The following is a 24,780-nucleotide window of genomic DNA, read 5'->3' as shown; positions in this document are numbered from 1 at the left end:
AAATTCAGCTCTTTCAAGAATGTATAGTCAATACAAGGTTACCCAATGCACAAAATATTTATATCACCAGGCAGAATAGCTGCTTGGAATGCGCATCTTCCATTACCATTATGATCACACTGTGCATTACTGTAACCTTCAAGTACCTACTAAATCTATGCTTTAATCATGGATAACTAACATATTTAAACATCTGGGGGGGGGAGCTATTGTACAATTAGGTAGTCGGAGGTAGCTACATTACATTAAAAAAGAAAAGAGTTTTGTACAGGATAACTTATGAATTCTGGTAAACATAGATCTGGAAATGTTGTTTCTTGAACCCGTCATCTATCAGCTGCTATTTTATCCATTTTAAAGGTTTATGCCCCCACCCCACCCCCTATCTTTAAGCTATTGCTACAAGGAATTATAAAGAAGCCTGATTTTACAGGTTGTTACATTCCTTTCTTTGTAAAATAAATACATATGTCAGGCGAATGTGCTTTTCGGCAATATTTCCTGTTCAGGACGGAGAATGAAGTTAAAGGGATGAGGGAGGGTGCTTTGGGAGCCGCCGCAGCCTTCCAAAATATGCTGTGCTCGTACAAGAAGCGGGTTAGCGCTTAAAAGGACCAACAGCAGCCCCGGCAGCAGCCAGCTGACGCTCAGCGCGCTCTTAGCACGCCAAAAACTGCGCGCAGCTGAAGCCGCAGCCCTGGGAAAGGCAGGCGAGGGGCGAACGCGGCGGCAGAAACGCCTCCCAGCCTAGCCCGATTCCAGCTCCACCTCCAGCGCTGCCGTTCGCTGGCTCCCAGCTGGCACGGCCTTGGCGTTTTCAGAAGTAAGGGAGGCGGGTTTTTCCTCGTTCCGTCTCTGCGCTGAAGCAGCTTCCTGGTCACCTGAGAACTATAGGAAAGCGGCCGGCGTCTCGACTGGTTTCGGTGTTGGGGACGCCGCCATGGCTTCACTTTTCAAGAAAAAGACAGTGGACGGTGAGTGAGGTCGAAACCTGCTTTTATTTATTTATGTTGTTGTTGTCGTCGTGATTGGTGGGGTTGCCGCGCCTTTTGCAACAGAGGTTCCCTTAATTTCTCAAAAAATGTACTCCTTCCTATAGCTCCCTTCGGTTGTGTAGCCCACTTCTGATGTCAGAGGCTCATCTTATCTTGTCTCCAGGGTTTCCTGAGAGCTTTTGGGGAATTCAGCTGTATTTTAACGAGTTTGATCTCGAAACTCCCATTTTTATTATTATTACCTGCACGATTCTTGGCGAAATTATGTATTAGCTCCCCCTCCCTCCATGACTGTCCACCCTGCCCCTTCACCCTCTGCCCCGTGATTGCCAAAATATTCTTGGTGTTAATTAGTAGTCATGCTACTTTCTGGGTTGGGTCCCTTGCCCTTTGGTCTAAATATTTCTCGCTTTCAGTTTGACTTGTACTAGGTTTAAATATATAGGTGGTTTTGGGTGTTGATATGCGTTATTAAAGCTCTTATTATAAAGCTATGTTGAAATAGTTTGTAGAATTAGTAGAAGCAAACCTACTAGGCTATTTAATTTCCGGAATTGTTTTGTAAGTGTATAATCTCTGTTGAACAAATGAAATTGAGCCATACATTTAGATTGAAAAACATTACATAAACTAATTTAAATTTAAAGGAATTTGAGGAAGCTGTATCTCGGTAGATAGATGTATTTCAGATAAATATTGTATGTACTTTTAAGTAAACTTTATAGGGAACTAAACTGCTCAAATGGGGAAAAAGGGATTATTTTAGAGGATGTAAGATACTTAGACTTACTTTTTACAGCAAATTGAAAGTATTGGTAGAAATAGTCTACATATGATTTTTTAATCCTGAAATTAGTGTCTCATGCAGGGTTTTTTTAAAAATTAACAAACCAAAAACCCTTTGGAACTTTCCAGGACACACCAGTGTTAGGAAACAAATAGTTTGAAAAAAAACCTTTTTTTCCATTAGCATTGCTATATATGTATTGCAAAATAAAAATATATATCTTCATTTTCTTCCATATATTTGTATATGAAGAGAGCACACAGGCACACACACAGTGACAAGCTATTTATAGTTATCACAGCTCAAACAACAACGATCAAAAGGCAGAAGCCACTGCATTTTAAATAAGTTTTTTTTCCCCCTCTTGTATAGAATAGATAACTGCAGGGAAGTGTTTTGATCTGCTTTGAAGCAGATAATTTATATCTGGGCAAAAGGGAAATTTATTATGACTGGAACAAAAGCTGCTATCTTATTGTTATTGTGAACTGAGACTTAAATTACAATAGCGATGGAGCTTTGGAATGTGTTTACTGAATGCTGAATATTTTTTACATGCCATGGATATTTAAACCTAAGTTTTCTAATTTTTACAATTTTCATATTGATTTAATTTGAAAATAGATTGTTGTGAAAAAGTAGCATCCACTTTACAATGAATTCTTGTCAAGGATAACCTTTCAACTTGTACATTTAACTCTACTGGAAGAGATGCTGATACACAAATCCAAACTATCATTGATAAACTCATGTGGCTTCTGAAAGGTATTGATTGTAAAAAAGGAAAGGAGGGGAGGCAGTGTTTTTCAGATTGTTTTTATATGCCACTAATATTCTTGCTCTCATGAATTCAGTACAGATAGTATCAATGGTTCACAGAAGACTTAAGTTTTCTGCATACGTTTTCCAGGTAATAGAAATTTCTGTGATTATTAAAATCGGACAGTCAGGGGGGTAAAGCTGTCCTATATTATGCATTATTCTGGCATGCAAACAGTTATGATAATAAACCAAAGCAAATATTAAACATATAAGCAATAACAGCATAACAATATCAATAAGAATGAATGTGCAGAAAATCTGAAGACCAAGTAAAATTACTCTGGCTTTGTTCTCATGAAAACTAATTAAAAAGGCATAATAGTTGCCAAGAACGAGGTTAATGCCAAAGTTTCAAGGCTACTGAAAATAAAACATATTTAATGTAAACTTCACTCTCAAAAACTTGCACAGTTACAATATTACAAAATTAAAACTTCAATACAGTTAAAACAGTGGTAAAATTCAATTTCTTTTACTACCAGTTCTGTGGGGGTGGCTTGGTGGGCATGGCAGGGGAAGGATTTTGCAAAATGTCCATTTCCACCCCACTCCAGGGGAAGGGTATTGCAAAATCTCCATTCCCACCCCACCCTGGGGCCAGCCAGAGGTGGTATTTGCTGGTTCTCCGAACTACTCAAAATTTCCGCTTCCAGTTTTCCAGAACTTATCAAAACCTGCTGAATTTCACTCTGAGTTACAAAAAAAACACCTCTTTCTCCTCCAAACCATATCAGTAACAAAAAGTAGGGAAACGTAAGGTACAGGGTTTAAGTCAGGAATTATATAGACCATTGCATTGTTGAGAGATTACAATTTCCATTAAGACTTTAAAGGCAGCCATATAAAGTGTATTGGGTTGTATGGTTGCGTGATAATGAAGATAAAAGCTATAGTTCATTCTCCTGTGGCATGTAAAGTCATAAAATGTATCAATGAAAATTGTGCAAAAGTCTCCTAGTCATACTTCCTGGTCAAGCATGTCATATGTCCAGAATGACCTCTAAATCACAAATCATTTTCTTCCTGGCATTGCTTGTCTATATAGAAATAATGCTGGGGTTGACAAGTCTCAACATACAATGACAAATTGTAACTTCTTAATTCCTTATTCAGTCTGTTCTTCAGGAGTTGAGATATGATGTCAACAGAATCTCTCCATCCAAAGATGGTAATATAAAATTCTGTGTCACAGAATTATAGGGCTATAATGGACCTTGAAGGTTTTCTAGTCCAATACCCTGCCCAAGGCAGGAGTCTTTATTTTTGGTTGTTGCTTTTTTTCACTTGCAAATATATTACTTGCAAGACCACTTTCCTTCCCATCAGATCTGTCAAGGAAAATATGCTCTGAGTGTCTTGAGTGTATCTAACCCAGGACAGATACCCTGTTTATCACAGTCCCTGCCTATAAAACAGCTTTCCTCTCAGCCCTTTCTTACCCCAGCCCTTATGGCCAGATCATTAGTGGAACGTGATGTGACTTGGTTCATAAGGTATTATAATTGTATAACATTTTTGTTTGTCTTATGTGTTTTATTTATAGGCCATTCAGCTTAAGACATATTTTTAAGACCAATTTTAGAATGTACGTAGAGCAGAACATAGACTCATGGGACTGGAAGGGGCTTCAGAGGTCTTATAGTCAAACTCTCTTTTCAAGGCAGCCGACCTTATAACATCCTGGTCAAATGGTTGTCCAGTCTATTATTGAAAATCTCCAGTGATGGAGCACTCACAATTCTGGGAGGAAAGCTGATCCTTTGATTATTTGTTCTGTCTGTCAAGAAATTCCTCCTTAGTTTTGATATCCCTCTGACTAGTTTTTACACATTGCTTCTTGTCCTTCCCTCAGATGCTCTGGAGAATAAATTGACCCTCTCTTGGCCATGATAGTCCTTCAAGTATTGGAAGTCCTCTATCATATCTCCCCTAACTTTCTCTTTGTTACACTAAACATACCTAGTTCTCTTAACTGTTCATCATATAATTTAGCCTGTGGACCTCTTATTGTCTTCAGTGCTCTTCTCTTCTGTCTTTCCAGGACCTCAGCATTTTTTTCTGGGTGCAATGTCCAGATGTGGTTTCACTAGTGCATTATAGAGTAGTACTATCACTTCCAGTGATCTTAATACTATCTTTCTGTTGATGCAGTTTAGAACTGTGTTGACATTTTAGCAGCTACAGCACACTGCTGTCTCATGCTAAAGTGGTCAAGGCACCTAGATCCTCTCCCAGGTATTGATGAGCCTGGTACATGTGCATGGTTTTTTTTCTGAGTGAGTTCAGGACCTTATTTTTCTCCCTACTGATATGCATCCTGTTGGATATCATACTAGATAGCCAACTGAAGTATTCTGATGATACTATTCCCTGAACTTCCCACTAGTTGAAGAATAGACAAAGTAAGACCATTTATTGTGACATCCCTGGTAGGGGAGGGGAAGGCAAGAGCCTAACCTCTCACTTTGTGAGAAACTGAGAAATAGTGCCTCCAACTCCTGTACCTCATAGTTTTGGTATCAAAAGCTGCTGAGAGATCCAATAGGACCAGGAGAGGCCTCCTTTTTCTACATTGCCTCAGATTAGGTAAAAGAACGCTATATATGTGGTGTATGTATATGTTTGGTATATGGTATATGTTTCGAATTAATTTTGTCTGACCACTCTGAATTGTTTATAATGGTTTCTTTACTATATTAATATACCATATTTTTCAGAGTATAAGACACACTTCCCCCTCCCTAAAAGAGGCTGAACATTTGGGTGCATCTTATACACTGAATGCACACCTGCCAACCCCACCCTTCGGCCTCAGCACATCACATGTTAGACCTGTTCCAGCCTGTAGGGATTGCCACAGACCATCGCCTCCTCCGTGGCTTGCGTTTTTGGCCTCTGTACCTTGCGTTTTCAGCCTCTGAACACTCCATTTGAGACCCGTTCAAGGCTCCAAGTATCACCAGAGCATATTGCCACCAATTGCCACTTTCACACACCCCATTTTTGTCCTTTGCACATCACGTTTTCAGGCAGCAATATGCTTTGTAATCCCCCAGCCTTGATAGTGTCTCAAACGGAATATTTGGAAGCTGAAAAAGCAAGACACAGAGGCCAAAATGGCAACCTGGAACTGCTGCACATGCTCACAAGCAGCAAACCTATTGCTAAAGTTCACCTCTGAGAACAGCTGATTGGGGGTATTCTGGGAGACCACCCGCCAATCATTTGCTCATGCTGAATCAGGCTAATGTGCTGAAGCTGACCAGGCTGTTTGTTAAGGACGCTAGCCAGATGGTAGGCAGAGGCAGATTTTTTTTAATTTTCCTTCTCAAAAACTAAGTTTCATCTTATACTCCGTAGCAGGGACGTGCAGTCAGGGGAGGCAGGGCCTCACCACTGTCATCCTGAAAAGAAAAAAAAATTAAAAGGAAAAAGGCTGAGGTAGTTGCTGCCAGAGTCCCAGTGGATGACTCTGCTTAGTGCTTAACTGCAGGAGGAGGTGAGAGAACCACGTGCCTCCTTTAGACTATCTTTATGATCACTTGAGCAGAGTTAAGCAAGGGTTAAAAGGCGAAAAATTCCTTATGCAAAGGAGGCACGTGGTTTTCTCGCCTCCTCCTGCGGAGGGCACTTTTTTAAGAGGCTGTTTTTAAACAGTTAAGCAGAGTCATCCATTGGGGATTCTGGCAACCCAGCCTGACCAGCAGCTTTTGCTTTTTCTTTTTACATTTTTTACATTTTCATCATGGCAGACAAGAGGAGAATTGAAATCCTCTGTGACACAGCTGGAGGGAGAAATTCAAAATTATTGTAATTTGTAAGTAATTGTAATTTGTATTATTGTAATTAATGTGTGTGTGTGTGTGTGTGTGTGTGTGTGTTTTACCCGCCTCTGCTGGCGCGCGGCAGGCACTTTATTTTTTTTAAAAAAACTTTAAAGTGCATGCCGCCGCACCCCGCCATAGAGCATGTCCGGTTGTATGTCCGGTGCGGCGGCATGCACTTTAAAGTGCTGGCGTGGCTTTTCATCATAGAGCAGGACACATTCCGCTGTATGGCCGGCGTGGCGGCATATATTTTAAAGACAGAGGTGTGTGTGCGCCCTCACGATTCAGTGCAGCCACTCCATCCTGTTAAACCGCCTCAAGGTTAAAAAAAAAAAAGGAAATTCGGCCCGACTTGGGTTTAGTGAAGGCAGCACTCTGCACACGCCCAGAGGACCTCTCCGCTTTTGCAGCCAAGGAGGCACGCGGGAGCGGCAAACGGGCTCGTCGTCACGTGACGGCTTTCTCTTTCACCGCCCGCCAGTCCCTTTAAACCCTCTTTTCGCCACATGAGTTGGGAGGAGATAGATGGAAGGAGGCTGGAAGGCAGTGGAGGTGCCGCTGCTTCTCAGAGCGCTGTGCGCGGCTTGCTCGCCCAAGTATCTCTGACCGTCCTTCCACCCTGACCCAGAGGCCGCTGAGGGAGGAGGACTGAGCCAGGAGTCCCCTACCCCCCTGTCCATGCCTCTCCAAGCCGGGTAAGAAGCACTGCGACCCACTCCTCTCCGGCTCCTCGATTTCTCTTTAACCCTCTCAAACCGCCTTCGGGTCTGGCTTTGCTGTGCCCACTTTTGCTTCGACTTTGCCTTTTGCAAAGGGGAAGTATGTGGCTGGGGGCTGCGTGTATGAGCGGACTGCCTAGCTGCAGGTTTCCTCTTCTTTCTTCCCCCCCCCACTGAAGCTGCCCCTGAAGCCCCGACGCAGGCGGCTGGCGCTGGCAGACATATGGCGGGTTTTGCCTGCTTGCCTCACCGGCCGTGAACCTCACCGCACATCACTGCTCCGTAGCATCTTATACTCCGAAAAATACAGTAAAATTTTGATTTGATGTTTCTCTCTTTTAATAGAATAACAAAAAACTTTGTGTCAGATTTAAGTTCATGTCAAAAACAGGCTATTTTTGTTCTAATGAATCCAAAGCTTCCCCTAAAATTCTCATTTAAGACCCAACCATCAGCATCATTTCCTAACCTAAACCTACTCAGTTTTCAGTAGGAGTTTAAAATTGATTTTATAGTTTGCACAAACAAAAGTTAACATGGTAATACTAGTTTAATCTTGACTAATATAAATTAAACTGAACTGCAGATTTTCAGGTGATTGATGTTATGTTTGGGCATGTTTGTTTTCATTCTTGAATATGTTGCTTTTAAAACTCTTACCTCTTTGTTATAATTGTTTTATGTCAGGCCACCTTTTTATGTGTCTTTTAATTGTTTTAATTCTTTTACTTCTTTTTATGGATTTTGTAAGATCCAGAATCTTCGGGGTTAGGGGGCCATGCTAAATTGAATAAATGAAGTTACTGTGCCTTGGAAAATAAGTTTCTTGGAGAGAAAGATGGATGCCATCACTACTAAAACTATATTCCAATCATTGCAAGCTAGAAATACCTATTTACAGAAAGTAGAGAAGGTAGGGAGGGAGAGAACGGAAGAGAGGACAGAAGATGAGAGGAAGAGAAGGGAAGGAAGATAGAGAGGAGGAGAGGAAGATGGAAGGGAGAAGGAGAGAAAGAGAGAAGGACAGAGGGTAGGAAGGGAAAGAGGAAGAGAGGAGGAGGGGAGAGGTAAGGGAAGAAGGAAGGGAAAGGAGGAAGTAAGTAAGTAGAGAAGGGAGGGAGGGAGAAAAGAAAGGGAGAAGAAAGTGGTGTCAAAACAGGCGAGGGATGATAAACAAAGCAACCCAAATGGAATATTATAATTCTGTAAATGGAATGACAAATGTATAAGAACCATGAATGTAAAAAAAGAATGCTAACTATGTGAATGTATACCTATAATTGTGTATAGAGAACAAAAAATAAAAAAAAATAAAAAAAGAAATATATATTTACACATTATTATTGAAATAATTTTATTTTGTACTATTTTAGAAATGTTACTGGGGTGGAAAATCATATTTCAAAGAGGATTAATATAAGATTTAAAATAAATCTGTGACTACAAATCATACTTTGTTCATTTTTTACAATCTAGCTTGGGGGAAGCAGGGACACTTCCTATCATTATTGATTGTGCGTTTCCTTAGATTGTGAAACCAAGATGGAACTTACTTTGGAAATATTTCATTTTCAAAAGAAATGGGATTTTTAATAGAAATAGACTGGCCTTTTCTCTGTAGAAGGGGAAGAAATTGTCTGTCTCCTGAACAGCTGCAAATGAATTATTTTGGATTTATTGTGTGTTACTTTGAAATGGCCTTAGGGATAAAAAGAAACCCCCACAAACTATTTTTACAAAGAAATAGATAAATGTAATCATTGACTGGCAGCTGTATAATTTAAAAACTTCATTTTCTTTAGAAGCTGAACCTCTGCTTTTAATCTCCCAGACTGTCGCTTGATTTTCTTTTAGTCAAAGAAGATACAGTTTGTGTTTTCAGCCAAAGTGTAACAAGTGATAACACTAGAGTTTTTCTTTTTAAAAAAAAACAACCCTTTGTTTAAAAATAAATCATTGCCACTATTGTTACCTTCTCTATGTTTATAGTTAATAAAATACCGCCTATAATTCACAGTGGAATGTGTTTCCAATAGCATCTCTAAATAAACATATCCTAATAAAATTGGTCATTAATATTAGGTTAATAATTAATTTCAGAAAACTGTTTAGAAGTAACTGCATTTATTTACATACTAAAATTACTATAATAGCATCATAAATTAATCCATATAATTCATTAATTTGCAAACAAAATAGGAAGAAAGTTGTATTTCTGTATTTAGTATGTAGTTAATATATTGGCGTATATAAAAACCTAAGTATTTTTGTTTATTTTTAAGATTTATCAGCTGTCTCACTTTAGAAGCTCTAAGCAAAGTACAAAATCAAGCACAGAATAAAGCTTATTATAATGAAAACCATGGAACTCTTATAATACATTTTAATCATCAAAAGCTCAAATTTTCATTACTCCACAGAATACCATAAGAATGGGGATACACCCCAGGTCCACCTTTGTGTATCTCCCTCACCATTATACATTCTGTTAAGAAAGGAAACTTCAGGTGTTTCCTATTCATATTGGTTAGTGGGAAAATACAATACCAAATCCCAAGTAATTGACAATAACTAAAGAAGCAATAATGACATAGATTCCATTAAACTAGAAGAAAATCTGTGACTGAGTCACTGTTTCAGTAATCTTTATTTACCTAAATAGAGAACCATAGGAGTAAATGCAAAATCTTGAAAACTACAGGAGGAATGGCCAATCTCAATTATAGTGAGTTAATTAAGGCAGAATTTCTTTGAGCGTTTTTTCCATCTTAGTAGTTGGATTGAATTGCCTATTCTGAGAAAAATACCTCTTCTTCAATTTTTCCACAATCTCTCTTGGGATTGAATATCCTGGCTCAAGCCATATGCCATGTTTCACGGAAAATAAGACAGGGTCTTATTTTCTTTTGCCCCATGAAATATGTCCTTGGGCTTATTATAGGGGGAGGGCTTATTGTTTTGGGGTTGCTGGGCAGCTGCTCCCTTGCAAGTGGGCTCCCGAAGAGCCGGGCACAGCCTCAGAGATGAAACAGCCATGAAGTGACCATGCTCATGAGCAGCTGCCCGGCAAATCCCCTCTCTAGCCGGACAGAGCGCCATTCACTGATCTAGGGGGTATCCCTAAGGCGCCAAGCCACGTGGTGCTCTGCCCACCCCCCAGCTCTCGCGGCTTCGCACATTAGGAATAGGCAGAGGTCAGTGTATGGAGATCTGCCTGGCTGGAGAGGGGGGTTGCATGAGCGCCTGTTTTCCAGTGGAAGAGAGGGAGTGGTCACGTGTGGGTATTCTCAAAGCCTGATTGGTCCAAGACTGAGAGTAAAACTTCTTAAATTCTCCTTCCCTGGCTTTCTAGCCCAGTTTCCTCTCAGTCTCTTGGTCCAAGCACTGCTTGAGTTTTGTGAGTAGAGAGTTAGTGATATTTGTTGTTTGATTCAATTGGCTTACTATATTCGGTTTAATTGGACTTTAAATTGATTTAAATTTACTGAAAATTCTATTTGTTGCTGCCGCCCAGGGGTCAGTCTTTTCTGCCTCCGGAGGTGGGGGGGCTGTGGGGCGTTCTGACCCCCCATCTGTGGGCCTGGAGTCACAAGCCTATCCCCGGGGTAGCAGGGGTGCGGTGCTCCAACGCAGCTGTTGCGAGGAGCTTGCATTTTTGGCAGAGGCAGGCAGAAAGCTCGGATAGCGGCATGAGGCACCCACATGTTGCGGACCTGCCGCTTGCATCCAGGCAGCTTCTGCGCACTCTGTTCGAGCGCCCAATGCAGTTTAAGCTTCGGTGGGTGCGAGCCTTGTGCCGCGGAGCCCCCTGGATTGCTGAGCATTTCGTTTCGGCCCCTGATTCAGCCGCACCAGCTATTTGGAGTTCTGGCGACCATTTTGGCTGCCGCCACGTGCGCAGGCCTTTTTTTCACCAGCACTTCCTTCGCAAGGCCCAGGCCAGGGGTGATTGGCCTAGCCCTCCTGCTTGTCGTGAGGAGGAAGGGATTGGACATTCCTCAGGGCCAGTTAGAAAGCACATTGGGGGGAGAAGTGGGGCAGGGTCCCAGTCCTGGGGAGCCCCTCGCAAGGCCCATGGCTGCCCAGCGCCCCTCTATGGCTCCCATGAGGGAGCCACAAGGCGCGTGAGAAGATTGATTTCATCATCAGTACACGGACAATACCCAGTTGTATTTGTCTGCCCCGTGCCAACTCAGTGAAGCGGTGGAAGTAATGTGCCAGTGCCTGGAAGCTGTCAGGGTCTGGATGGGAATGAACAAGCTTGCACTCAACCCTGACAAGACTGAGTGGCTTTGGATGTTGCCCCCCAAAGATAGAACAGATTTTCCACCTTTAAACCTGGGGGTTGAAATCTTACACCTCTCAGAGAGGGCTCGCAACTTGGATGTTCTGGATCCGCAGCTGACCCTAGAACACAATCTGTCAGGTGTGACCAGGGGAGCCTTTGCCCAGGTTTGCCTGGTACACCAGTTGTGTCCCTATCTGAACCGGGAGGCACTCCAAATGGTCACTCACACCCTCGTCACCTCAAGATTCGACTGCTGTAACGTGCTCTGCATGGGGCTGCCCTTGAAAAGTGTTCGGAGACTACAATTGGTCCAGAATGCAGCCGTGCGAGCGATATTGGGTGTACCTACATACACCCATGTTACACCTATCCTTCGTGAGCTGCACTGGCTCCCTATTGGTCTCCGAACACGCTTCAAGGTGCTGGTTATTACCTTTAAAGCCCTACATGGCCTAGGACCTGGATATCTCCATGACCGCCTCCTGCAATATACCTCCCAGCGCCCAATAAGATCGCACAGGGTGGGCCTTCTCCAGGTGCCATCGACTGCACAATGTCGTCTGGCGGCTCCTCAGGAGACGGCCTTCTCTGTAGCTGCCCCGGCCCTCTGGAACGATCTAACCCCTGAGATCCGGACCCTCCCCACTCTCTCGGCCTTCCGCAAGTCTATTAAGACCTGGCTGTTCCGGCAGGCCTGGGGTTGCTGATCTTGATTGACCTTCAGCCCCATTAAGAACGAGTGCATGTTGTGTCCTTTTTTAAAAATTCGTTCTGTCTTATATTTTAAATTTCTTAATATTTTCTTTTTTAAACTGTTTTTATGTAAGCCGCCTGGAGTCCTCCAGGATTGGGCAGCATACAAATCCATTAAAATTGAAATTGAAATTCTCAAAATTATCCATAATGGTATTATTATGCTGATGAAGAGATAGATTAGCAGCCCCAGTCCCCTTCATGTAATTTATTTCTAATAATCAATTGTAAAAAAAAAAAAATAGAGAATGACTTCCAATCCCTTAATATCAGTTTTTCTTACAAGTTACATAGAGGTAAATTTAAGAATAGAGGTAGGTTGCTTAAGAACAAAGCAGTTAGCAGCATTCCAAGCCACTGTCTATTGTCCTCTCCATTTGAATTGCATTGGGAAAGTTTTTTTTTAATTTGATTTTTATTTTGTCATTAAATTTGGTGCAATTTAGATTTAGTTTTAAAGATTTAGCCTTCTGACTGACAGAATTCTAAGCCCCTGTACAATATTTCTTTCCAGCATTTCGTTATGTTTGAGTGGATTAAAAAAAACAGTCTTCATACACTCCAGCAAAAAATAATTGGAAAAAAATAATGTGTTACTTATACAGCCTTTGTTAGCCTACCTACACCACCCATTGCATTGCTTTTGCTCACAGACCTGTTTCAGCAAGAGAAGAGATCAAATTTAGGAGTTTCAACCACTCAGGATTTCACAGAACAGCCAGGGGTAGGCACAATATCATTAACAACTAAGGTGGGACCTGGAGAGTAGAAAGTATTTTGTCACTGAGCTCTTCGTTAGCAGCCGCAGTAGGTATGTATTTTCAAGACTGCAGTTCATCACTTCTGAACAGTACTAGTTTGGAGAATGCAGTTTGGAGAATGCAGTTTGGAGAATGCAGCTTTAAGAGATAACCTTTCCTAAAAGCTGGTTCCTGAAATGGTTATAATATAGCCAATAGGCATGCTACAACAACAAAATTATAGAATGTATTACATTTGTTCTTTTTTTAAGATGCCAGATGCAGAGAGATGGATGCATATATGTTGTTCCCTCATTTACAATATATAAAAACTGTAAAATATGAGAACGCCCTTCCCCCAATCTTATGGAAAGGAAGATGGACTGTATATATAATTCTGAAGTTGCTGAAATACTATTCTTATCTAAATATTTTTTAATCTATTGCAACATAGTTTGATAATTCTAGTGAAAAAAATACTTGTTTACAGATATTAGCCAATTAAGACAAATGTAGATAGTAGCTAATATTTCATTAGCATTACTATTTGTATATGTAATTAAGTTGTACTTCCACAACAAAAGAATAGTTGATTGAATTGCATTATATATAAAGAGGGCTGAGAAGATATTTGCTGGCCCCTTACATCCTGGACATAACTGTCAACTCCTCCCCACAGGGTGGTGATACAGGGCAATGCCAAAACAACTAGACATGGGGACAGTTTTTCCCTAGGGCCATCACTTTGCTGAACACCTAATTCTCAGCTCCGCTGCCTTATGTCCATGTGTATTTCTCCCTGTGATGATAGCTATAGTATTATTACTTATCCTTATTATTATCTTATTTGCCCTTATTGGTATTATCATTATTCTGTTATTTTACACTTACACGAGAGTTTCTGCATTGGAGACAAATTAATGTCTAATAAGACTAAGTCAAATAAAGTATTCAATTCAATTCAATATATCATTTTTTAAAGTATCCTGAGATAGATAGATTTAGTGGAATCCTCCTGATTTGAATATAAAATGATATGTATATAATTTTAAAATTAATTTTAATGTTCACTTTATTTTAAAGAATGTCTATAATTACATGAGTGTATGCCAAAGATATTTTTTAAATTTCACCAATCTTAATGCAAGAGAGGTTGTGCTTGCCTGTTTTATGGGCAGATGTCTTATTCTGATTAAGGTTCGTTGTATGAAAATTAGTTCTACCAATTTAAATTTTATCTTGTAAAACATTCTTAGAAATTTTGAATCTAAAGACATAAAACAGGACATGCATGCTAGTTGCTGTTCACAACTTCAAACCTAAACCGATATACTACACTACACACATACACACAACTTTACTGTATTAGAAAAATCACTTTAAGTTTTCTTCTAATTAATTGGCTTTTTTATTCAGTTGAATGTACTGAAAATTATTGTGTTTTTGTGAAAAATAGGCCATTTTTGCTGTTTTTTGACCCCCCACAGGAGCACCTCGCAAGCCCTCCCCTCCAAGGCTATTCATGCCTTTTATTTGAAAAAAAAATGAGCCCGTTTTCATGAAAAACAGGCTGTTTTTCGGAGGTTTACAGAGTGCAAAAACTTTTTTTTCCCCTTTTGGAAAGCTCTTTAACTGATGAGAATTACATTGATCAAGTTCTGTGCCAGCAGGAACAAAGTCTTAAGGTTTGTCAGCGATTTCCTTCTACAGCACATGGATAAATACACCTGGAAATATCTACCTACCTACCTACTCTCTCTCTCCCTTCCTACCTTATCTCTCTCTCTCTCTCTCTCTCTCTCTCTCTCTCTCTCTCTCTCTCTCTCTCTCTCTCTCTCTCTCTCTCTCTCTCTCTCTCCATCTACCTACCTACCTACCTACCTACCTACTCTCTCCCTACCTATCTACTGTATTTCTCTCTCTCTCTCTCTTTCTATTTCTCTCTCTCTATCCCTCTACCTACACTCTCTCCCTACCTACCTACTGTATTTCTCTATCTCTATTTCTCTCTCTCCCTACCTACCTACTGTATTTCTCTATCTCTATTTCTCTTTCTCTTTTTATCCCTTTATCTAACTACCTACCTACCTACCTAACTACTCTCTCTACCTACCAACCTACTGTATTTCTCTTTCTTTCTCTCCCTCTCTATCCCTCTATCTATACCTACTTTTTTAATTTGCCTCTTCAAAATCTTGGTGCGTCTTATACTCTGGTGTGTCTTATATTCTGCAAAATACAGTACATGAGGCATGGAATAGTCAATAGATTTTTTTAATGTTGACCCTCATTCTATTGAATACCCCTCCCCCCTGCCACCCAATTCCGTCTGACCCTAATGCTATTTCACAAACTAGTCACAGCAGTGCTATTTCAGCAGTTATTTAGTCTTTAAGATAGTTTATGTTACTCAGTACCTATTGGGGAGTGGCGGGTGAGATTGGTTGATGTGTCCTGGAGTTTTGAAAAATTGAATGCTGTATTTTTTTTGCTTTCCCTTTTTTCTCTGTTCCATCCCATGTCACCAATAAAGTTATTATTTGCTGTCATTAATAAATATGAATATTGGACACCATGAATTACGATGTATCTACCATGTGGAACCTGTTTGGGTTACTTCTCCTATTTATCTGGGAGAAAGGAGGAAAGATAGTTCATCAGATGAAGTTTTCATAATGATGACTACACACAACTGAGTTTTCTGTCATTGTATCAGAAAGAGTAGAGGACTATTTGAAGCTTTAGAACATTGGTAAGGATTAAATTACAGCAAATTAAGATTTAAAAAAATGTAGAACGAATGGGCAGATTTATATTTGTGGTGAATTTCAGAGCAAATAGAACTTGGATAAGAAGTTAGTCTCTTTTCTTTCTGGAAATCTAAGAAAAATAATTGACATTCTGTAATTAGTAAGAAGAGCAACCCAGCTAAGAATACTTTCTCACTGTCAGAAAATCAATGTCTTATTCATGTTTTTAATGTCTATGAATTAACTGTAAATGTTTTGGTTTTAGATATAATTAAAGAACAAAATAAGGAATTAAGAGGTACACAGAGGGCTATAGGAAGAGATCGACTAGCTTTGGAGAGACAAGAAAAGCAACTGGTAAGCGTATCAAAAAAAGTTTACTCTTACTTTTTCAGAGTAAGAGGCCAATTTGTAAAATGATATTTTTGTATTCTAGAGTTTTCAAGTACAAATTAATCAATTACTACTGTTTTTCCCCAAATATATGACATGTTCTGAAAATAAGGCAATGCCAGATTTTGGGGGTGTATAGGCCACCCCCCAAAAGAAACCCCTTGGATAACACTCCCCTCTGGCCAGGCAGAGTACTACTCACCAACCTAGCGGCATCCCAAAGGCAACAAGCCGTGGAAGCAGCAGGGAGGCGCTCACATGGCTTGGTACTTTCGGGATACCACTAAGTCGATGAGTGGCACTCTGCCTGGCTGGAAAGAGGGATTGCACGAGCATCTGTTCTGCTTCCTGCTCATGTGCCTCCCAGCGTCACCACAGCCTGGGCCAGTTCTCCCTGCAGGGCCAGGGTGCCACCGCCGCTGCCATCCCAGAACTGAGGATATCTTCTTCTGTGGCTTCCAAACCCTGGTTGTCTGCTGCCGAGTGTTCTGGAAGCTGGGGCAGTGCTCTGGGAGTGTACTCTATGGTTGTGGGCCAGCTGCCGGAAGACTCTCTGCCCCGGCTGCTAGAAGACTCGGCAGCAGACTTCCGGGGTTTGGAAGAAGCCATCCTCGGTGCTGGGATGGTGGTGGCAGTGCCCTGGCCCTGGAGGGAGAGATGGCCCATGTGGGGTGAGGCTGGGAGGCGTGTTGGCAGGGGACAGAACAGGTGCTCATGCAATCCCTCCTTCAGCCGAGCAGAGTGTCACTCATTGACCCAGCGATATCCCAAAGGCGCCAAGCCACATAAGCTACTGTTCCCCCATGGCTTGGCACCTTTGAGATACCACTGGGTTGGTGAGTGATGTTCTGCCCAGCTGGAGAGGGGGGGTTGTCGGGCAGCTACTCGCAAGCATGGTCACCTCATGGCTGCTATGTTGCATTGCTGTGAGAGCGTAACATAGCCGTTCGCCCCTGAGGCTGTGCCAGGCTCTTCAGGAGCCTCCTCGTAAGAGAGTAGCCACCCTGCAACCCCAAAACAATAAGCCCTTCCCCCATGATAATAAGGCCAAGGCAATATTTTGGGGGTCAAAAGAAAATAACACCCTGTCTTATTTTCAGGGAAATACGGTAGTTATGTGTCTGTCTATTTATTATAATAATTATAATGATAATTCATCAAATACAAATGCAAATAAAAATTAAAATCAGCTTTGTTTTCAATAAATAGGAATTGGAAATAAAGAAAATGGCTAAAACAGGAAACAAGGAAGCCTGTAAGGTTCTAGCAAAACAGCTTGTGCAGTTGAGAAAACAGAAAACTCGAACCTATGCTGTTAGTTCAAAAGTTACATCCATGTCGACTCAGACAAAACTGATGAATTCCCAGATGAAGATGGCAGGAGCAGTGTCAACAACAGCAAAGGTAGGCAATTGGTCCTAACTAACCCAAGTACTGGGAGTCATGTAGTTAGGAAAAACCCCTGTCTGAAAATTTACTGCGTGTTTTTTAATCTTTTTCATCTCAGCGCATACTTGTAATAGTCAGGACCAGAGGTCCTGTGACATCACAGGTTGCTGGGACATAGAAGGATAAATGGAAGCAATTTACCACTGTGATGTAATGGAAGTGGGACTCTGGTTGTTCAGCTACACAACAGCACATCACTTCCTGTCATTTATTTTGGCTTGCTAATACAGCATGCCATCTGACCTTTCATGCCACACAAATGTGCCATGGCACAGCAGTTGAAAACTTGATCTAGGGCATTTTGGTCGATTAGAATTACTGTATTTTTTGCTCCATAAGACGCCCCTGACCATAAGACGCACATAGGTTTAGAGGAAGAAAACAAGAAAAAAAATCTGCCTCTGCCTCCCAGCGTCCATGCGATATTTATCTGGCTATTGTCCTTGCAGCACACATCCTGCCTCTTCCGTGTCTGTTGCCTCCACGGGGAGGCAGCTGATCAGCGGTTGATTGGCCTCCCCAGAATACACCGATCAGCTGTTCCAGGCGGCAGGGATCACTGCCGCCATTCGCCGCTACTGTCCATATTCGCTCCATAAGACATACAGACATTTCCACCCACTTTTGAGAATGAGGAAGTATGTGTCTTATGAAGCGAAAAATACGGTAAGTGGCACAGAAAACAATTGCCTAATAACTTTAAGACATTTTTTCCAGCTGGCAACTAATTAAAGAAATATAAAACTTTTCTGATTTTTTGCTGTTCCATTATTTGTAAGACCTTTATATTATATTAAAAATATTATGTAAAGGTTTCACTTATGCCACAATGTATCTGTTAATGTAAAATTGTTAACTCTGGGCTGGGATTACATAAACCATCCTTAAACCTGCCATTTCCCAGCCCCTGAACAATGTTTACTCTTACATATACTTGAAATAAGCCTACCATCAACTATTGTTTGAAGCTGGCTCATTTTAATAACCGTAATTAAAATTAAATACAATGTTTGCAATCAAAGTGAAATTCTCTGCTCCAGAAAGAATACACAAAGAAGGGTTGATGAATCCAGTATTTGTGGTCAGGTAATATTAGGCGTAGCATTGATTAGAGCACCCTGATTACTGTGCCAAGTACTTTAAAAATGACAAACTTGATCAGGCCAATACAGATGTTCAGAATCTAGGAAACAAAATCATGTTTAAAAAAAATGAAAAGGAAGGAAATGTATTGTTTTGCCATGAAAAATGATAAGTGTATGAGAATATGCTAACATTCTCATATGCCTGAAGTGATGTCACAAGGAAAAAGGCCATGACCTGTTCTTAAACATCCTATTAGAAGGATATGGAATGATAGTCCTCAATTCAGGGCAGCAGATTCCAGATGGATGCTCGGAAAACCTCCTGCCAATAAGAGCAGTAAGGTCAATTCCTTAAGGAGAAAGCAAGTTCTCCTTTGCTGAGTAAGAGGCTTAAATGGACATTTGTTAGTTGTATTTTAATCTGAATTTGTCTACTGAGTAAATATTGAACTTTATGGCTCTAAGTAGCGTACTTCAAATTGTGAATCTGTAATTCTAATTTATTGTTGACCAAGCTAAATCAAAATTAGAAATAGTTATTATTGAAATCTGGTTTGCAGATAGCTTACTTCTAACAACTCTTTATGACGATGAAACTTGGATTACAAACAAGATAATGAATTTTCTTCTTTTAAACATATACAATTGCAATGGTGGTGTGATCTCTATATAATATTAGACTACAATACATTTGAATATGAAATGACCTTCTCTCTATTCTGGTAGACAATGCTGGCTGTCAATAAAAAGATGGATCCACAGAAGACACTGCAAACTATGCAGAATTTCCAGAAAGAAAATATGAAAATGGAAATGACAGAAGAAATGAGTAAGCTGTTTTTTTTCATATTATGCTAAACCTTTTTCTTAGTTCTACTTTAGGCTTGTGATATAATTGATTTCATAGATTTTAAACTAGTTTTGATTGAAGTTGCTATATTCATAAACATCTTGGAAAAGAATGACAACATTCTGGGAAAGCACATTGAAATGAACATTTTCCCTGCCCATTCAAGAGGGTGAAATGGGAATAGCTGAAACAGTATATTTCCAATATTAGTTTTAAAAATTATGTGACAAGAGTGAGAAGTTATGCTGAGGTTCTCTAGTTACTATGCTAAGTCTTGGCTTTGACTTCTCTTTCAAGTCAACGATACCCTAGATGATATCTTCAATGATTCTGATGAAGAACAAGAAAGCCAGGATATTGTTAACCAAGTTCTTGATGAAATTGGAATTGAAATATCTGGAAAGGTATGAAGAAGTGTCTTCCCTCCCTATTTTAATTTACTTTGTAATAGCAGTTTTTTGGATGTATGCTTGCAGTTGATGAGTTATTTTAGTTACATAAATTAAACTTTTCATTTTATTTTTCTTTTATTAGATGGCAAAGGCTCCTTCAGCTGCGATAGGCATGCCGTCTGCATCTACATCAAAAAATGCTACAATTTCAGATGAAGAGATTGAGCGGCAACTTAAAGCTTTAGGAGTAGATTAGCTTTATGCTAATATGAAGCCTGACCTATACAGCTGCTCCAATATTGGCATATGCACAAACCTCCAGTACAGGTTTCAATAAAAAACCAGATTTCATCGCAAATCTTGCCTAAGCCATTATTGGTAATGGTAATTTCTACAGAGAGCTGGAAGAACTAAACTTGAGAGAGAGAGAGAGCAGAACAAAATATGTCATGAAGAATTTGTATATCTTTTATTAAATTGGGATATTTTGTTAACAGGCCATTTATTACATATGGTTTAAATTTTGATTTCTTCGGTTTAGTTTCGGACAAAAAATATTTAGCTTGGTAACTATTCCATTCATCTTTATATTTCTACATTTTGTAAATTATTAGAAGCAGCCTTTCTGAAAGAATTTCAGCTCTGCTTTAATTGTAAACACTTCTTAAGAAATAACATGACTTAAAATGCAGCTTGTTTTTAATGAGTTGGAAGAGACAGTTGTCATCTTCAGCAGAATGATTATAAAAATTTCAGTAAAAATGTATGGAATTTTTCATTAAATACTTTTTAACAACTTATTCTAGTTCAATTTAATGTTAAAATGATACATATGTTTCCATTATAGATTCTGGAAGAGTATTGATACCCAATTAGTGGAACTTCAGGAAACAGGGCTGTGGTCTAAAATAATTTTCTGTTAGCAAAATGTTGGAAAGGATAATTTGAATAATTTCCACTGTACTGTAATATAACTGACTTGAAGAAGAGTCTGTGCCTTTCTGTATATAATGTTTGGTTTCTTTTAATTAAGTTTTGAAATGTGAGAAAAGTAATGTAAGCCATTAACTTATGTTAGCACTGAAATTATGTGAACTCCATTATTGGTATGGAGGACATAACACCTGAAAAAGATAATCTTTTTCCTGCAATATCATTTGTACATAAATACCATGCATAATTTTTCATTAAACAAATGTTACTTTTCAAAATATCCTTCATTGTCCAATATAATATGCTCTGTATCCATTTTTACACTTGAATGTTGTACACAGGCTTAACTGAAGTTAATGAATTTATTTGAATTTGCACCTAATACGTTTAAATAACACATATGTGTTATAGGACACTTGAAATGTGTAGCAATAGAAGAGCAGGTTGTAAGAGTATTTTGTATTTTTTTCAAACTGCAATGCAGACTTGACACTGATCTTGTAAGTGCAAAGTAGAAATCAATGAATGATATAACAAAATAATTATTGAAGCTATTTTATTTTACCAATAATTAGATGAAAATAGAATGTCAACAGCAATGAGAATGTAGCATTCAATTTTAAAATTATACATCGTGTCAAATTACTTAAATATTATTAAATTTGATTTAATAGCTACAATATTTAGTGCAGTATATCCCACTATGGTTAGGTTGTGTAAGCTTTCATTGTGTAAAAATGAAAAAGTCTTTATTAATTGCCAATTTAATTTGATAGATTTAATTTATATTACTGCCTAATATGGATCTGAAATCATTTATGAATTGGTTACTTAGACAGAAATTTTTTATATACTAGTAGCTAAAAGTAAGCTCCATTTAATTTAATGGAACTTCTGTCCAGGCATGAGCACAATTGTGTAGCATGTAAATGCTAGATATGACTGTTTTTTAAAAAAAAAATATTCTGTTAATCTTCTCATCTTCCCTATATTCAGATACTTAGTTAAATTAATAACATCAGTTTTTGAAAAAGAATTGCAATTTAAAAAATCTTTGTTTTCTTTTTTTTGCTTGCAAAACATCTATAATAATTTGTATAGAATAAACTTAGTAATGAGGAGAAATAATTCATCTGGTGAAAAATATCTTAAAAATACTACCTCAGCTGAAATATTGAAAATTATGTTTAAAAATTAATTATTCTATAATTGTAGATTAAAGGGAACATCTAATAGAAGAAGCATACAGGGAAAATGCACCCAATATGAGGCAGAATTTAACTTGGCAACTTTTCAATTTCAGTTTGTTTGTTTGTTTGTTTTCTCATCTCTTCCTGCTTTAGGAACTTCTGCAATTTTTCCAGCCCTTGTAAGAGAGAGAAATACTTTATATTGTAATGTACTATACTAATTCATCTTAACTATAAATGATGCCAATTAAGTATTGGATTATACAACTACAGTATATAGATACCATAATGATATTTTTTTTTGTATCTGATTTGAAGTTGGGGATCAGGAGTAATATTGTTTAGTGATAGCCATTTTGTGAATGAGATAGATAGTACCAGGCTACCAACTGGATCTTCAAATTGCAAATGGAACTTGGCATAATGCTTCCCATTTAAAAATAAATATACAATTTTAAAAACTTGATTTAATTAAATATAAAGAACATATTATTGACTTAATTTATTGGTATATTTGATATTTTTAACAAATATTATGTTTTCCTTTCCAGCACCAAGAAATACTCTACAAAAACTAAAAATGTAGGCAATAAAGTGACCAAGCAGTCTTCATAACAGGGGGAAAATGCATTTTTTGAGCTTTCTGAATATCTTGCCTTTCTGCACTAATATGATAGGTCTTCCTGAGCAATAGACCCTTTTGAAGAATGACCTAGAAGTTGCATAAGCATAATTTAAGGTTGATATGACTTTTAAATAGCTAAATTTCTTTTTCTGGCTGGTGTAGAATCCTGAAAAAAAAACATCTTAAAGAATAGCAGGGAAGTGTGAAGTGTTCTTCTCAATCATTTTTGAAGAATACAGTTTTAATGTCTTCTTTTAAGTAAAGGCACTTAAAGAAATACATAAACTTTTCATTATTAAATACATTTATAAAGGTATGCTATTTTCTTTGTCGGTGAAATGGGGCAAGAAGTTTTTCAAACAAAGCTAAGAAATCTATTTGTCTGTGGAAAGAATTCTAGCACTCTTGATGGTCCTTAATAATGGAATTAAAGGTGTTCTGGTGTAAACTTGTCTTTACTCTCTTTTCTCTTTGTCTTCGATTGCAGAACCAAACTCTCACCACTTCCTTTTCCAAATTGAGCCCCTCTGCCATTCTCATGATCTCCTGGGATGAAGGTTTGCTTTGTTCTGCAAAATGGCTTTCCAAAGCTTCTTTTGCGGCAATACTGAAAAGAAAAATACCATATGGCAATCATATTCCAAACAGAGCTTTTCTTCTGCTATGTGAAAACAGTGTGCACCATATCATATGTAATCAGTAACTCAGTGTTGCAAAGAATGTAAAATCATATGTATATATGTCTGGGTATACAACAGACTGACTATAGAACCATGATGGTGGCACAGGTGGCACGCAGAACCCTCTGCGGGCACGCGAGTCATTGCCCCATTTCTGGTCCATTGTGCCTGTGTGCGCGTCTCCCACCAGGCAGCTGGTTTTCGGATCTCTGCCATACATGCGCGGTGGTTGGGGCGCATGCGGGAGATGCACCAGCATAGGTGTGGGCCTGGGGCATATGGGGGAGGGGTTGTGTGCATGTGGGGGGGTTACATGCATGCATGGAGGGTGGGGCATGGGGGTCACGCATCTATTGCATTATGGGTGCATGTGCGTTCATGTACACTTTTGCCACACTATGACAAAAAGGTTAGCACATCACTGGTATAGAATATGGCTTCTCGGGAAGGACACTTCCATGTTCACCCCAATCAGTGCCTAAAGTAGCATAAAAAGAGATCAGCAAAACAATTGGTGGAACTCTATGTCCCAAAGTTGCTTTTTCAAGAGGTAACTGGACTATCTGGTTTTTCTTTGAAGACGTTTTGCTTCTCATCCAAGAAGATTCTTCAGCTCTGAAATCCTATGCTGCCATTGGTCCCTTACCAGATAATATTCATTAGAGTGGCATTAGATTTAATTCAGTAGATTGGCAGATAGTTGTTTTTTCCCCCAGAAGAATGCTCAATAGAAAAAATATTCTACATCTATAGATAGAGATATATAGATGATTTGGCTAATGTGCTTGTAATTGCTATTGCCAAAGGTTAAAGAAGATTCCTAGGGCTAATGGTAACTAAGCATTACTGGGCATAGTTGAGTGTTATAGTGGCCTGCTGATGTTCTGCTCTTGGCTGCTGCTTGACCTTATTGCCAGTGCTTATTTAGCAAGCCTCAATGACAACAGTGAAAAGCATCATCTTCATTAGCCTCTGTTCCCCATTTTATATAAGAAAGAAAGAGTAACAAATTACAGGAAGAAAAGATCCAAGAAAAGATCCAAGCCGCATGGTTGTCTCAGTACTTCTAAATGATATATATTTATATAATTGTTCTTTGCTGCTATTCTTACCCTTTAATATTGCTTTGATATTATTGACGTATTTTATGACTTACCTTCCTGGAAATCATGAATATGAACAGTCCCATTTATCTAGAGAATATTAAGGACAAATGAGAATGAAGACAATGTCTCTTGTCTCTCTCTTAATCCTGTGAGCAAATTCTTTTGCTTCCTTTTGTGTCAATTTGGCTCACAAAGATCCTTTTCTGCTTTACAGTTGCTTTGATTTGGCTTATAAATGCTATAAAAGATTCTATACAGTAATAACATTTTTATTCTTAGTTTTAACATAATTAATTTCAAAATGTAATATAACTGTAGCCAACAATTCTAGTCACAAGAGGGCAGCACAGTACTTCAGTTTTGATATAAAAGCAGTATTCTGTTAAATATTAGTGA

General features: G+C 39.0%; 2 protein-coding genes across 2 annotated transcripts in view; one reads left to right on the top strand and one right to left on the bottom strand.

Moving 5' to 3' along the window:
• The first annotated feature begins 695 nt into the window (after positions 1–695).
• On the top strand, positions 696–23,046 carry CHMP2B (charged multivesicular body protein 2B). Its single transcript, XM_014051902.2, has 6 exons — positions 696–974; positions 15,947–16,038; positions 17,284–17,478; positions 19,335–19,437; positions 19,756–19,862; positions 19,993–23,046. The coding sequence occupies exons 1-6, from the start codon at positions 941–943 to the stop codon at positions 20,104–20,106; spliced, it is 645 nt and encodes a 214-aa protein (XP_013907377.1). The 5' UTR covers positions 696–940; the 3' UTR covers positions 20,107–23,046.
• POU1F1 (POU class 1 homeobox 1) overlaps positions 22,995–24,780 on the bottom strand; it is a 24,443-nt gene continuing 22,657 nt past the window's right edge. The window contains exon 7 of the mRNA XM_087721506.1: positions 22,995–23,205. Coding sequence (XP_087577632.1) covers positions 22,995–23,205 — 211 coding nt within the window. The remainder of the gene's footprint in view (positions 23,206–24,780) is intronic.

This window comes from Thamnophis sirtalis, unplaced genomic scaffold, assembly GCF_051295495.1.
Source record: "Thamnophis sirtalis isolate CommonGarterSnake01/CBP01778 unplaced genomic scaffold, rThaSir2_p1.2 scaffold_8, whole genome shotgun sequence".
Classification (NCBI taxonomy): Eukaryota; Metazoa; Chordata; class Lepidosauria; order Squamata; family Natricidae; genus Thamnophis; species Thamnophis sirtalis.
The sequence above is the reverse complement of the archived record's forward strand: the minus strand, read 5'-3'. Positions and strand labels throughout refer to the sequence as shown.